Source organism: Nothobranchius furzeri, chromosome 8 (assembly GCF_043380555.1).
Source record: "Nothobranchius furzeri strain GRZ-AD chromosome 8, NfurGRZ-RIMD1, whole genome shotgun sequence".
Lineage (NCBI taxonomy): Eukaryota > Metazoa > Chordata > Actinopteri > Cyprinodontiformes > Nothobranchiidae > Nothobranchius > Nothobranchius furzeri.
The window spans coordinates 68,389,698-68,404,512 of NC_091748.1; the positions used below are offsets into that span (position 1 = coordinate 68,389,698).

The 14,815-nt window shown below is 43.4% G+C and overlaps 1 protein-coding gene across 4 annotated transcripts in view; it reads right to left on the reverse strand.

Annotated features, from left to right (window-relative positions):
- lepr (leptin receptor) overlaps window positions 1-14,815 on the reverse strand; it is a 64,209-nt gene that overhangs the window by 21,675 nt on the left and 27,719 nt on the right. For all 4 annotated transcript variants that reach the window (XM_054752127.2, XM_070554266.1, XM_070554267.1 and 1 more), the window contains exons 2-6: window positions 13,045-13,102; window positions 8,952-9,004; window positions 7,153-7,380; window positions 3,637-3,736; window positions 2,495-2,679 (exon numbers count right to left, since the gene is read on the reverse strand). In XM_054752127.2, the coding sequence (XP_054608102.2) occupies window positions 2,495-2,679; window positions 3,637-3,736; window positions 7,153-7,380; window positions 8,952-9,004; window positions 13,045-13,058 (580 nt within the window). In that variant the 5' untranslated portion in view covers window positions 13,059-13,102. The remainder of the gene's footprint in view (window positions 1-2,494; window positions 2,680-3,636; window positions 3,737-7,152; window positions 7,381-8,951; window positions 9,005-13,044; window positions 13,103-14,815) is intronic.

Here is a 14,815-nt window from a genome sequence, read left to right on the forward strand (position 1 = left end):
TGAAATGTTTACATTGTGATGAGACTTGAGACGACTCTTGTTGTGAATTAGCGCTATGTAAATAAACTGAATTGAAATGAATAAAGTGACCAAAGATTAAAAGTACAAAACAACAAAATAAAAACGAACAATAATGTTTTAGAGCATTTATTAAGCAGATGTTATTCAGAAATGTAAAATGTTTTGCTGCAGCACCAGGCTGTCTGTGCATGTGCCTGATTTAAAACATCTCCAAAAAGTAAGCCATGTCAATATTTTAAAAAGCTATGACAAATATCTGTTTTAGGGCTAGACTGACATACTGAAAACATCAAATTCAGAAAACCTAATTAGAACAGCTCTGTTTCTGTTCTTCGGCCACTTCTACCTGAACAAAAACAGCATGTAAAGTACTTGTGTATCACTGAGAAAATCTCCCCACACACACACACACACACACACACACACACACACACACACACACACACACACACAAACACACACACACACACACACACACGGCTGGGAATCAGCTGTATTCAGCTCACGTCTGCCACACCTGAATTCAAGCCTCTAACGTTATCTGCCAACATTCATCTCTTCATGGCTGAAAATGTTCAGATGGAAACCAAAAGCGCTCTGAAGACAGAGAGCTTATCATCATCATCATCATCATCATCATCATCATCATCGTCCAAAGCTGCATGTTATCCTAAGACTTTATTCTTAGGAGAAAATATAATGAATGCCGGGAGCTTGTACCTTTGATCTCTTTCAGTAATGAACATAAAACACAAGATTTTGGATTTTTATGTTTATGTTTATGTGCTTAGCAGACGCTTTTACCCAAAGCGACTTACAATTTTGTTTTTAACCTATAGGGCATGTTGTGATCTGTGGGGGAAACCGGAGTACCCGGAGAAAACCCACGCATGCATGGGGAGAACACGCAACTCCACGCAGAAAGGCGAGTTTAGAACCTGCGACCTTCGTGCTGTGAGGCAACAGTGCTAACCACTGCGCCACCATGCAGCCCATTTTCTCACTTTAAGTTGCTTGAAAAGATGTTTCCTTACAGTTTAACTGATCTTTTACTCTTAACGCCTCAATCGATGACTTTTGATTTAAGAGATTATTCTGCTGTTGTATCTTCATTCATCCGGTTGCCATTTACAACCATTTAGCTTCAGTTGACTTTTATCTGCCCTGATGTAACAGTAGACGGGCAAAGACGGTGTCAGAACCAGGTCGGCTCGGGGTCCTGCGCCTGCTGATGACGTCACATTACAGCCAATCCACTCGGCTTTCACACTTAAGTTTTGGAAAGACATCAGCAGTTTTGTTAATAAATTCTTGCTTGTTACCACATAAATGTTTTCTTTATAATTGTAATTTGTTGATAAAACACCACATTATCTTTGTTTTGTAAAGAATGTGAAACTGCATAAAACCAACATCAGACTGCCAAGAAACACAACGGTTCTTATATGTGAAGCCATATCTGTTTGTCTTAATGTGGAATTTTTCTGTATATTTCCTTAGTTGTTAATACATTCATCCATTTATCCATTCATTCATTCATTCATCCATCCATCCATCCATCCATCCATCCATCCATCCATCCATCCATCCATCCATTCATTCATTCATTCATTCATCCATCCATCCATCCATCCATCCATCCATCCATCCATCCATCCATTCATCCATTCATCCATTCAAAATGTTGCTTGGTGTCTTTTCAATAAAGTTCTTATATTTTATTTTGCCCCATTTCATCAAAATCAAGAGCTTTTGAAGGTCACCATTTATCAGTTGATATATTTGCTTTTATTTTACATTTCCTTTGGAAATTAAAACATTTTCTCCAAAAAGTGTTGATTTTTGGACTAAAGGACTGCAACCGCTAAGAATACAACTGTAAATTTGTTCTGACAACTCAAAATCTTCATTGTCAACGTGCTAACGTAACTTTTACGAACGTGGTATTGTAACTTCCATAAGTCTTACATACAGCTAATCATACTGTGACGTATTTGGCAAAAGCAGGACCCCGAGCAGATCTGGTACTGACAACGGCACCTTCTGAGCTGTGATCAGAAAAGGCGTGTTTGGACGGATAAACCAGATATAGAGACAAAAGTTCCTGAGAATTTCAGGAAGATGACACCCCAGAATGAGCCCTTAACTGAAATGTATCTTTGTCTTACAGTAAAAAAGTAAGATAAGACTGATGAGTTAATTCAATCATAAATGTTGCTTTTTGCTGTCTCATAAATATTCTGATTTATCTTTTCCAGGACAACTCATACATTTTTCCAAGTAATTATGAATAAAAGGTTGCTCTCCAGACAGAACCAGATTACGAATTGAGCTCAGTTATAATCATTTTTATTGTACCAAGAGATTATCTCCAACTCCTCCACAAAATATCGTCCTACAATGACCAGGAGCAACAACGACTAAGTTCTTCTTAACTGTTCATTTTGAAATAGTTGTTTTGTTTTTTTCTTACCAGGCCGCTCAGGAATTCTGAGCAGAACCGGTGGAGCTGCAGCACCAGAGATGCTGACGGTTACCATGAGAACGAAGCTTCTCGCAGAGTCCAGGTGAAATGAACACATGAGGGAATCTTCTGCATCACATACAAGCAGATTATGAGATGTGGAGTTGGCCTCGACTGTGTCATTGTTCAGGAGCCTGGAAATAGATAAAATATGATTAATGCCTGAACTAGAACTCAATAATGTAAAATTATTGTTGTTTAGCATCAAAAAGGTCACAAAAATTTAAATAAAGTTGGTAGAAAACTCAAAAAGCATCATGGGTCCTGTAGAATGAAGTAAGAATGACATCCTGAGGTCAAATTTGGGTGCAGCAGTCCATGTTTCTAAACAAAGAGAGACTCTCCCACCTCCCGTTTGGGGGTTTGATGATAAATACATTTCACTGTAATATTGAGTTGTTGGTAATTTAAAAAGTGGCTTAAGTTATTTTTAGAGCCATCAATTTGTTTTTAACTGTTAGCTCAATGTTAGCCTCTAGCCTTCTTCACCAAATATTAGTGGAAAACAAAAGATGCCGTGGCTTCTTAGGGGTACAAGAAAGAACTTCTGGGTCGCTCCTGTTTACTGGCTTAGGATGCTCACAAAACGCTGCTGCATGTTGCCACATGGCGCCATATTACAAATGCAGATGCAGCAGATGCAAACTCAGCAACCCCGCAAGGCAGCTCACAGATTGTCAACAACTACATTCCTTTGAAAAGAGGAAATACGACAACCACCCCAGCCGGCTGAGAAGGAAACCCGCTTCAATGTAACATTCCTTTTAACATGATTGAGACATTCAACTGTTTTGTGCTTATTATATTATTCACTGTAAAAAATCTTACGTAATGAACCTTTAACTTTAGGAAATTTTACAAAGATATGTTGACTTGGCAAGGCAGAGCAAGATTTCTAGGCTATCAGTGTGTTGGATCAGTGCTGAATTGGTCTGTTTGATCCCAACATAATGAAAGCCTGGATGTGCTACACCACTCTCCTCTGCGGATCAAAGTAAGCAGATGTTTAACCCCCCAGTGAGCAGTCGGGAAACACTCGGCTCCACACAAACATTCATTCACTCAGCAGCAGAACACGTGTTTATACTCACAGCTGCTGCCCCCTGATAGGCGGCCCGCCACCAGATTCAAGATCACAAGTTACGTTCTCCCAGGTTTCATCTATTCTGCACAAAATGTCTAAACAGGCTCCTGTAAGGAAAATTATAATTGCATATTAGTACAATGTGTTTCTTCCTGCTGGGAATTTCTTAGAAAACAATCAGAACTCATGTTCGGAGAAAAATAAACCTTTTTACGGTAATCAAACACTTGCTCCGTTCAGCCTGGTGATTTAAGCAGAGACTTACAACTGAGACTATTTGCTGTTTTAGTCATTTGAACATAGAAAACATTAAAATTATTTAGATCAAATTAGCTCCACAGCGTTTACCTCGCACCCTAATTCAAACAATGGATACACAAAGCCTGATCCTTTTTCTAAAAAACTGATTTAAAGAAACACTAAAGATTTTTAACATAAAGCTATTGATTTCAAATTGGTTTCAGTGATTCTTGATGTAGAAACTTTACCAACTTCAGATTTGAAAGGCACTGTAGCCCTCTGCTGACCAGAAACCACAAGTAGGTGCACTATGTGGAGCTCTCTGGCTGCTTTATGGCTCTGCTGAAAGCTAATATAAGGCTAGCAGTTAGCTTTCTCAGTTTGCTGACCCTCAATAAAAAAGACAAGAACAAGAAAAAAAAATGTAATTTTACTTTTCTGTTGGCATCATGACAAAGCCAAAAGTAGGAGAATAATGTCTTTGTAGGTGAAGAAAAGAGCTAAAATCAGAGTGAACATCGGTGCGGCCTACACTTGTTTGAAAAAGCTGGAGGCTATGAAATCAGTCACGCACTGATGGTGACTTGTCTTTCTTCCTACTAGACTTGTAAGTAGTTATATATTTTTTTGTACAACAGTGTAGATCTTTTCACTCTGTGGATTATTTAATATCAGTTGGCTAATGTTAGTGTTAGCTTGCTTTTAGCTCATTGTTAGTGCTAGCTACAGCGGGCTACTACCAGGTTGTTTACGACAGCTGTTATTATGGAGAAGCAGGAAACTCAGCAGTGCCGCTTTAAAAACAGTAAATCTGAACATATTTAAGTTATGTAATTATTTTACCCCCAAAAGACTGTTGCATTTTCAGACACTGGCTTCATGTTTCACGGCCAACAAATCCAATCATCATAGTTGATAAATAGTCTTAGTAACAACAGGAACTCTTTAGTTTCTCTATTCTTTTTCAATCAAATGCAAACTAGTTGCACCTAAAAACACTAAAACAGCATTATGTTGCCTGGAAGAAAACATACAATCAACATCTCTTTGTGAAGTTCTGTAGCAACATATATGTATGTGCTCACTGGAGCCTTGCGTGTTCCCCGGATGTCCGTGTGTGAAAACAGGTAATAATGAAGCGACTCGGCCCTTTAACCTCACTCTCTAATTGTTTCACATAAAGCTCAGAGCTCTCATTAATCACAGCGCCTCGCAGATCGACGCAAACAAACAAATCCCACCCCCACCTATAGTGCCTCTCCTCCATCTTTACCACCTCAAGGACAAAAGCAGCTGAAGGGACTCCTGACTGCTGTGTGTGAACTCAGTGACCTTCTTAATACTAAATCTCTCCATGAAAAAAATAAATAAGAGTGAAGCCTGTTGGAATCAGATCGACAGCTCAGGTCTTTGGGGACACAAAGATGGGTGACAACCAGATGACCTGTGCCTAATACAGAGTTGGATGGATTTTTAATCCTAATCCTACAACAAAATAATAGCATTTGCTACTTTGCTGCTAGAAGAATCACATAAAGGTAATAATACCAACTAGGTAAAAAAAAACAGTTCTGTAAATCCTTAAGAGCAAATGTCTCCAAAAACTAGTAAACTAGCCTTTATAAAATCAGAACCCAAATTTTATCTCAATATTTTGTTTTACACATTTCAACTTTAACTTCTGGAAATCAAGTTTAAAAGTCTCATAGTTGTTTTTCCACAAAAATAAACAATAAAGAACAAGATCTGCTTCTAGACCTGCAGAAAGAGAAAAATAAATAAATAAATAAAGAAATGGGACACAACAACAATACAACAAGATCTAGCTTTCACTGCATCAACTTGATGAAGAAATATATAATCAACATTGTTTTACTGAACAATCACACGATAATAATCACAGTGCATTAAGTGCCCACCACAGCCTTAAGACGTGTTGAACGTGCCCAAGTCCATACTTATGAGAGCACCATGTGAGCACCTGTGTGTTTATCAGCGCTTGTTTATGTAAGGTTTCTCTATAGGAGCGTCCAATAGAGAGTGTGAGGGGCCACAGATCAGCCCCCTAAAGATGTGCAGGAGACGGAGGGAGCTCCAAGTCCCAGAGCTCCAGGAGCTGCCCCAGAGCACAGGAACCCCAGGGAGACTGCGACCAGAAAAGCCCCTGCCCCCCTCGAGAGGCGCAGAGAGCTGCCCCGGGGGGCCACAACCAGCAGCCGGCAGAGTCCGGGAAGATATCGGCGGCAAGCCCACAGGCCCTCCCGCAGCCTCCCACCCCCTAGCCGGCCGAGCCTGGGACCCAGCGACCCGGGACCCAGGGGCGACCACTTACAAAAATGCACGCCGGACACCCACTCATGCTCCCCATACACACCCTATTCACTCTGGTCCCGGTACTGCTGCACATGGGGTACAACCATTACCGGTTCCCAGAGTTTGACCCTTTCTGCTGGGGTGCTGATGAGCAGGCTCCCCCGCCCAACGCTGAGCACAGCAACCCACCACCCCAGACCCGAACCGGACGGCCGGATCTTCCTCCTAGCCTCCAGCAGTCCTGTTTCAGGAAGAGCTTGTAGAAATAAGCTGGAAAAGTGGGGGGTTTGGAGTCTAACTCATTAATATTCATGATATGCAAACATGTCTCCTTTGATTGGCTAACAGCAGCATGACTCTTCCGCTGCCGTTGTTTGCTCCTCCTTCTTGAGTAAAAAATGCAACATTGATGTTTTATCTCCGCAAACATCACATGCCTGTACGTGTTCCGCCATATTGTGGATTTACTATTGCTAATGGTTGGCTTCCACTAAGAGATGGACTCTACTCTCTTCTGCATGCTAAATTATTACAGCCTTCGTAAGCCAGGGTGGGCGGTGCCATGAATGAAAATTTTCCCTGTGACGTAGAAGAGAATGGCATTTTCTGACTCGCTCGTTTCCTCGTCTACTTCATTTCTGATGCTAATGCAGGCGATACGGGTTGAAGAAAACGTCACGTTCAGCATGCATATACAACTCAGAGTGGCCTATCGTATTAAAAAAAAACAAGAATAACACAGTTTCAGTGAACGAGACCGTTAAAGGTCTGAAAGGTCAGTTGTCACACACACTGATGTGTGGTGAAATTTGAGACCTGGGTTTAATTATACACAGAATAATTTCATGCCAAAGGGCTTAAATTAGGATTCAAATGGTGGATCTCATTCCGTGTGAACTGATGTTTTGACCATGTCCTAATCACACCTGATGGGGACATGACAAACTCAAGCTGAATATTAAACTCTCACCAACAGGAGGTTTTAGATGCTCTGGCTCAGCAGCGAGGCTCCTGAAGGTGCAGCGAAGAGGATGTGGGAGGTTCACTTCAGACCGGTTTGTCTCTGGTGGGATTCTGCCGCTTCCTCCAGCACCGATGTAGGCAGGAGGTGAGTCACAGCACAGCTCATCCTTCCACGGGAGGTCCAGGACTCCTGAACGGAGAGGAGCTCCAGGCTCAGACTCCAAACACAGAGAGTCTGATCACAGAGGGATGGGAAACTGTCAAACTGAACATCTGAGTATCATTTACTTTACTTCATGTATTTGTTATTTATTAATTATCTATTATCAGGTGTTTTTATTTTTCATTTCAAGCAATTTAAAAATGTTTTAAAGTAACATTTCTTTTGATAAATGAAACTAGAAACAAACTTGAATGAACAACATTTGTCTATAGATGCTTTATTTAAACATCATGGTTTATTATCCTTTAGAAAAGTCCCTTTATTACATCCAAGTTTGTTGATAAAACAAGTTCATTAAAGCTGCAATAAAAAGCAAGGAGTTTGTCAAAGAGTTAGAATCATAACCTTTCAAAGGTGCTGATTATTTAATTAGAATAGAGCCTTTACAGTAATATCACAACACGCTTGTCCTATTGTAAAAATACATCATCCATCAGCTTACAATATTTCTGTAATTTAAAAAAAATACTATAGAAAATGGAAATCTGAAGCTTCTACAGACCACTTCATGCAGTTACTTCCACCTGAGGCAGAATGACTGCTGAATCTCTGCTAATTATGCAAAATATGCATATATTCAAATGAAAAATGATAAACGGCAGTGCAGTAAAGGGCGTCAACTTTCTCATTCTTGGCTTATCTATAATTAAAGGAGACGAAGGAAATTTGCTTTCACTGCAAAACGCAACATCAGTTTTTAGGAAAGCAGATATAAACACCGAGCTTCTTGTTAAAATATATTAGCAAAACCAGCTCATCATAACATGAGTTTTAGAATGTAGAAAAGCAGCTAATCTCAGGATCCACTCGGCATTAGTACAATAACCACCAGTTATGTTTGGGATACAATGTGTGAGGTGAGAGGAGCAGGGAGGTAGAGCATGCTTGAGTCTAATTTTTGAGAAATGCTTAATAAACGTCTTTAGGGGTGTGTGTTGGCATGAATCTGGAGATATAATATGTAATAAAACAGAAGAGACGGTACGATGTATTGCGATACAAAAAGCCAGATGATACTTGTGGGTTTTCAGTAATCGGAGGGTTGTAGGATCAATCCCGGCTGCTGTAGTGTCCTTGGGCAAGACATTTGACCCACATTGCCTGCTGTTGGTGGTCAGAGGACCGCTGGCACCAATGCTAGGCAGCCCTGCCTCTGCCAGTGCACTCCAGGGTAGCTGTGGCTGCATTGTAGCTCATCACCACTAGCATGTGTATGTGTGTGATTGCGCTGTAAAGCACCTTGGGGGGTTCTAGGACTCTAGGAGCTGCTATTTCAAATACAGGCCACTTGACATATTTAATTAGAAAACTAAGACCAGATGCTTCCAAGACACTTCCAGTGTTATTGCGAGATCTTGTTCCATCAGAATAAAGGGGGTTAAAAACTGCTGCTACCCAGCAACCAAAGTCTGAATTGCACTGCACAAACCAAATCCATTAAATGTTTGTAAATGCTTGTTTTGTAAATTCTCAAACACGATATCGAACACAAAATTTGCAATTTGTCAGTGTATCGATATTTTCTTACATCCCTAAAAGTCCCTAAAGGATGAGAGGTTAGAGTTGATGTGCTGAAAACTCACCACAGAGCATCAGGAAAACACACATCAGGACTGTCCACATGGCTGTGCAATCCCTGTAAACACACACATGCACACACACACACACTGATTTCATTATCTGTTGTGCATCATTTTACTAAAAAAAAACATTTCTTTGGGGGAAAATCTGGTGCAGGTGTGTCTAATTCCAATGAAAGAACAGCATTTAGTGTGAAACTGAAGGAGGAGCTGCAGGTTTTGCCAAAATTCATGCTTATGAAAACCAACAATGATCAGGTTTATTGTCGTTACGCAAGACATTCCTGAGAAAACCGTGGGAGGTGAACGTAGTCATGCGTAATTGTGATCATTCCAATTGGCCACACTCTAGAAGAACTGGGACCCGATTCTCAGTTATTTTATCAATTTAATCAACTTTCTGGTGTTTCCAACCAAAGAACAAAAAGCTGCCTCCTCTTATGCAGTCCCTCATGTTTTACGCGATGCTTAAACAATTGACTTGTGTGGCGTTTAACCGCTTAACACACACTCTTCAGCACAGAATCAGCAAAGTGTTCCTGCTGCAAGGGGAAAAAACCCACATCAATTTTTAACTGATTTCTTTTGATTTTTTGAGCTAATATTGGAGCTATTATTTTTCTGGCGGAATCTAGATTCCAGAGAATGTTTTAAGGCTGAAGACTGCATTCATCTGCAGGAAGAGAAGGTTTAATCCAAACTGGTGGTAGACCGATATATCGGGCCAATATTTGCCTTCTTCGTCTTCGTCTTCCTCCGCTTATCCGGGTCCGGGTCGCGGGGGCAGCATCCCAATTAGGGAGCTCCAGGCCGTCCTCTCCCCGGCCTTGTCCACCAGCTCCTCCGGCAGGACCCCAAGGCGTTCCCGGACCAGATTGGAGATGTAACCTCTCCAACGTGTCCTGGGTCGACCCGGGGGCCTTCTGCCGGCAGGACATGCCCGAAACACCTCCCCGGGGAGGCGTCCAGGAGGCATCCTGACCAGATGCCCAAACCACCTCAACTGGCTCCTTTCGATCCGGAGGAGCAGCGGTTCTACTCCGAGTCCCTCCCGAATGTCCGAGCTCCTCACCCTATCTCTAAGGCTGAGCCCGGCCACCCTACGGAGGAAACTCATTTCGGCCGCTTGTATCCGCGATCGCGTTCTTTCGGTCATTACCCAAAGCTCATGACCATAGGTGAGGATTGGGACGTAGATCGACCGGTAAATCGAGAGCCTGGCTTTCTGGCTCAGCTCCCTCTTCCCCACGACAGATCGGCTCAGCGTCCGCATCACTGCAGACGCCGAACCAATCCGCCTGTCGATCTCCCGATCCCTCCTACCCTCACTCGTGAACAAGACCCCGAGATACTTAAACTCCTCCACTTGAGGTAGGACCTCTCCCCCGACCCGGAGGTGGCAAGCCACCCTTTTCCGGTCGAGAACCATGGTCTCAGATTTGGAGGTGCTGATCCTCATCCCAGCCGCTTCACATTCGGCTGCGAACCTACCCAGCAAGAGCTGAAGGTCAGAGCTGGATGAAGCTAGGAGGACCCCATCATCCACAAAAAGCAGAGACGAGATTCTCCTGCCACCAAACTCGACACACTCCACACCACGGCTGCGTCTAGAAATTCTGTCCATAAAAGTGATGAACAGAACCGGTGACAAAGGGCAGCCCTGGCGGAGTCCAACCCTCACTGGGAACAGGTCCGACTTACTACCGGCTATGCGGACCAAACTCACGCTCCTCTGGTAAAGGGACTGAATGGCCCTTAACAGAAAGCCACCCACCCCATACTCCTGGAGCGTCCCCCACAGGGTGCCCCTGGGGACACGGTCATAAGCCTTCTCCAAATCCACAAAGCACATGTGGATTGGTTGGGCAAACTCCCATGCCCCCTCCATCACCCTTGCAAGGGTATAGAGCTGGTCCACAGTTCCACGGCCAGGACGAAAACCACATTGCTCCTCCTCTATCTGAGATTCAACTATCGATCGGACCCTCCTCTCCAGTACCTTGGCGTAGACCTTTCCCGGGAGGCTGAGGAGTGTGATCCCCCTATAGTTGGAACACACCCTCAGGTCACCCTTCTTAAAGATGGGGACCACCACCCCGGTCTGCCACTCCCTAGGAACTGCCCCCGATGACCACGCAATGTTGTAGAGACGTGTCAACCATGACAGCCCTACAACATCCATAGCCTTGAGATACCCAGGACGAACCTCATCCGCCCCCGGGGCTCCGCCGCTGTGTAGTTGCTTGACTACCTCAGCAACTTCTGCCCCCGAGATCGGACAGTCCATCCCCAGGCCTCCCAGCTCTGGTTCCTCCTCGGAATGCGCATTGGTGGGATTGAGGAGCTCCTCAAAGTATTCCTTCCACCGTCCGACTATAGCCTCAGTTGACGTCAGCAGCTCCCCATCCCCACTGTAAACAGTGTGAGCGAGTTGCTGCCTTCCTCTCCTGAGGCGCCGGACAGTTTGCCAGAATCTCTTTGGAGCCGATCGATAGTCTTTCTCCATGGCCTCACCAAACTCCTCCCACGCCCGAGATTTTGCCTCGGCAACTGCCACTGCTGCACCCCGCTTGGCTATCCGGTACCTGTCTGCTGCCTCCGGAGACCCACAGACCAGCCACGCCCTGTAGGCCTCCTTCTTCAGCCTGACGGCTCCCCGAACCTCTGGTGTCCACCAGCGGGTACGGGGGTTGCCACCACGACTGGCACCGGCCACCTTACGACCACAGCTAGCAACAGCCGCCTCGACAATCGCAGAGTGGAACAAGGCCCACTCGGACTCAATGTCCCCCACTGCTCTCGGGACGTGGTCAAAGCTCTGCCGGAGGTGGGAGTTGAAGACCGTCTTGACAGGTTCTTCTGCCAGGCGTTCCCAGCAGACCCTCACTATGCGTTTGGGTCTGCCAGGTCTACGCGGCATGTTCCCTTGCCATCTGATCCAACTCACCACCAGGTGGTGATCAGTTGACAGCTCCGCCCCTCTCTTCACTCGGGTGTCCAAAACATACGGCCGCAGGTCAGATGATACGACTACAAAATCTATCATCGACCTGTGACCTAGGCTGCCCTGGTACCAAGTGTACCGGTGGGCATCCTTATGTTCGAACATGGTGTTCGTTATGGCCAAACTGCGGCTTGCACAGAAGTCCAATAACAAAACACCGCTCGAGTTCAGATTAGGTGGGCCGTTCCTCCCAATCACACCCCTCCAGGTCAAGCTGTCATTGCCCACGTGAGCATTGAAGTCCCCCAGCAGGACAATGGAGTCCCCTGATGGAGCACTATCTAGCACTCGTCCCAGGGACTCCAAAAAGGGTGGGTACTCTGAACTGATATTTGGCCCATAAGCACAAACAACAGTCAGGACCCGTTCCCCGACCCGAAGGCGCAAGGAAGCTACCCTCTTGTCCCCCGGGGTAAACCCCAACACACAGGCAGAGAGTCTCGGGGCTAACAAAAAGCCAACCCCAGCCCTCCGCCTCTCACCCGGAGCAACTCCAGCAAAGTAGAGTGTCCAACCCCTCTCCAGGTCTCGGGTTCCAGAGCCAATGCAATGTGTCGAGGTGAGTCCGACTATATCTAGCCGGTACCGCTCAACCTCTGCCACAAGCTCCGGCTCCTTCCCCGCCAGCCATTTTTTATAAATCAGCATCGGCCGGTAATTGTCCTTATAAAGCCGATTTAAAGTCGGGCATATCCTCGGTGCTATTGCAGGATTTAATTTAAATGTATTTTTATGTTCACTAATCTGCATAATAAATACTCTAAATTAACTTTATTTTGCTGTCTGACTTTAACATTAATCAGTGCACAAAGTTCAGATTTAAAAGTTAAATTCAAAACCTGATTCAGCTTCAGAATTTTTGTTCATCAACTGATGTCATTGGTGACATTTTGGCATGAAAATGAGGAAATCATCTGTATCTATCGGCCAACCGCTGACCATGTCTGCTACATATCAGCATCGGTATTGGCAATAGAAAAACCAATATCGGTCAACCTCCAATCCAAACAACTATGCTGCCCAAATTGCCAAAGCACAATCCGGCTCCTCGGAAACAGAGGAAGGTTTTCCTGATAACTCAGAAGAACTTACATTGTTGAGATCATACCAGGAACATGACGCCGCCGGACTCTGGCTAAGGCGAATCTCTCTGAGGAGGAAAGGAAACAGGCAGAAACGTTTCAGTCAGCCCTTTGAAGGTAAGGGGATATCTCAGCTACAATTTTAGGTCTAAGTACCTGTTGAATGGAAGTTCTATCAACATTTAATAAGCCGCACGCACCGTTTCATTCAAACGTCATTAACAAATACAAAAACTGATTTTCAAGAAAGTTTAAAAAACCTTGTTTTTACACAATTTATCCTACTGTTAGTCTAAAAAGAAAATGTTTTTTCTGGAAAAACAGCGCTACATCAAGTAAGCTATATATTCTCAAATATGATCAAATCTTCTTGTTTTGAGTTTAAAAAAAACAATAAATAAATCTGTCCATGGGGTTGGCAAAGAATTCCTTGGCTGGTATTTTAAAAACTTGCTAAACAATCTAGTCCTGAAATGTACAAAAGGGAGCGGCAGTCCAGCATCCATAAGTTACTATCAATAGCTCAAAATCACTTTTTGCGGTGTAATGTTCCTCCACCTAATGCACTATTGTTGTGGAACATTGAATAAAACTTTCACCTGCAAAAATAACTTGAGTTGGGTTTTATGACCAGCTGTTGGTTGAGCCATTAATTTCATTCAAGAAAATTATTCAGCGGTATCACCTGAGCGTCATACATTTATGCATCTGTACACAACCAAGAGCGCCCAGGCCAGCCCCCACCCCACCCCCACCCCCAGGAAAGGCCAGTATTAACAAATCATATTAATGTTCAGTCAAACCACATATTGATCTTGTTTATTCATAATTGTAAAACTAAATAAAATATTACAATTAATGAGTAAAGAAATAATCAGAATAAAAATACATATGTTTCTGCTGTTCACCATTTAAAAAAAAGTTTTTATCTCCATAGTTTTATTTTTGTGTGAACACAGCAACACGGGTGAATTAACCTAAAAAAAATACATTTTGAAATAAAAACTGGGATAACATTTTAAATAACTGAAAAGTATTTTGCAAAAATGTTTGTGTTTGCAAAATTTAAGTTAAATGTTTGGGATACGTTCTGTTATTTTGATAAAAACGAATAAAGGCACAATGCAGCACATCGCCACAGACTAAATTCAACCAGTTACCACAAGGACCAATTTGGTGTGCCACCCCAAAAATTTCTTTGGCCCCATCTGGCCACCCCTATCAAGATTTCCTGGAGGCGCCCCTGTACACAACATGGCTCACTTTCAAGCTGACAGTTACACAAGAGGTTATTATAAAACTCTATTTGGTCAAATTAGAACAGAACTCTGACAGAATAAGCACATTTTCTTTTCTTCTTGTAATAACCGTTCCCTCCCTGTTGTGTTTTAATACTGATGCTAAAGCCAATAAGAGCAGCCACATGCGGTTCAGTAATATGCTGGGTCATATTGAAGCAACGAGTTGAAAAAAAGCTCCACATGAAAATTTCCAGAGCTGCTTGCCCACCGCATGCATGACAAGTGGATCATCTGTAGAACAAGCAGCTGACATGCTGCTAAACTCGTGAATGTTCACAGGTGCTTGTGTGTGTTTGTGTTTTTGCCTGATAAGGATGCATGGAGAAAAATAACACAAATGCATAAATCTTTAGACACTGGATTGTAAATCAGAGTACACAGAGTCCAGGTGGGAAAAGATTAAACTGGGCTTGTGTTCCACTGGTTCAGCCCCCCCACCCCACCAGTGTGTACAGAACAAAGCCTGAATCAGGAAGTAAA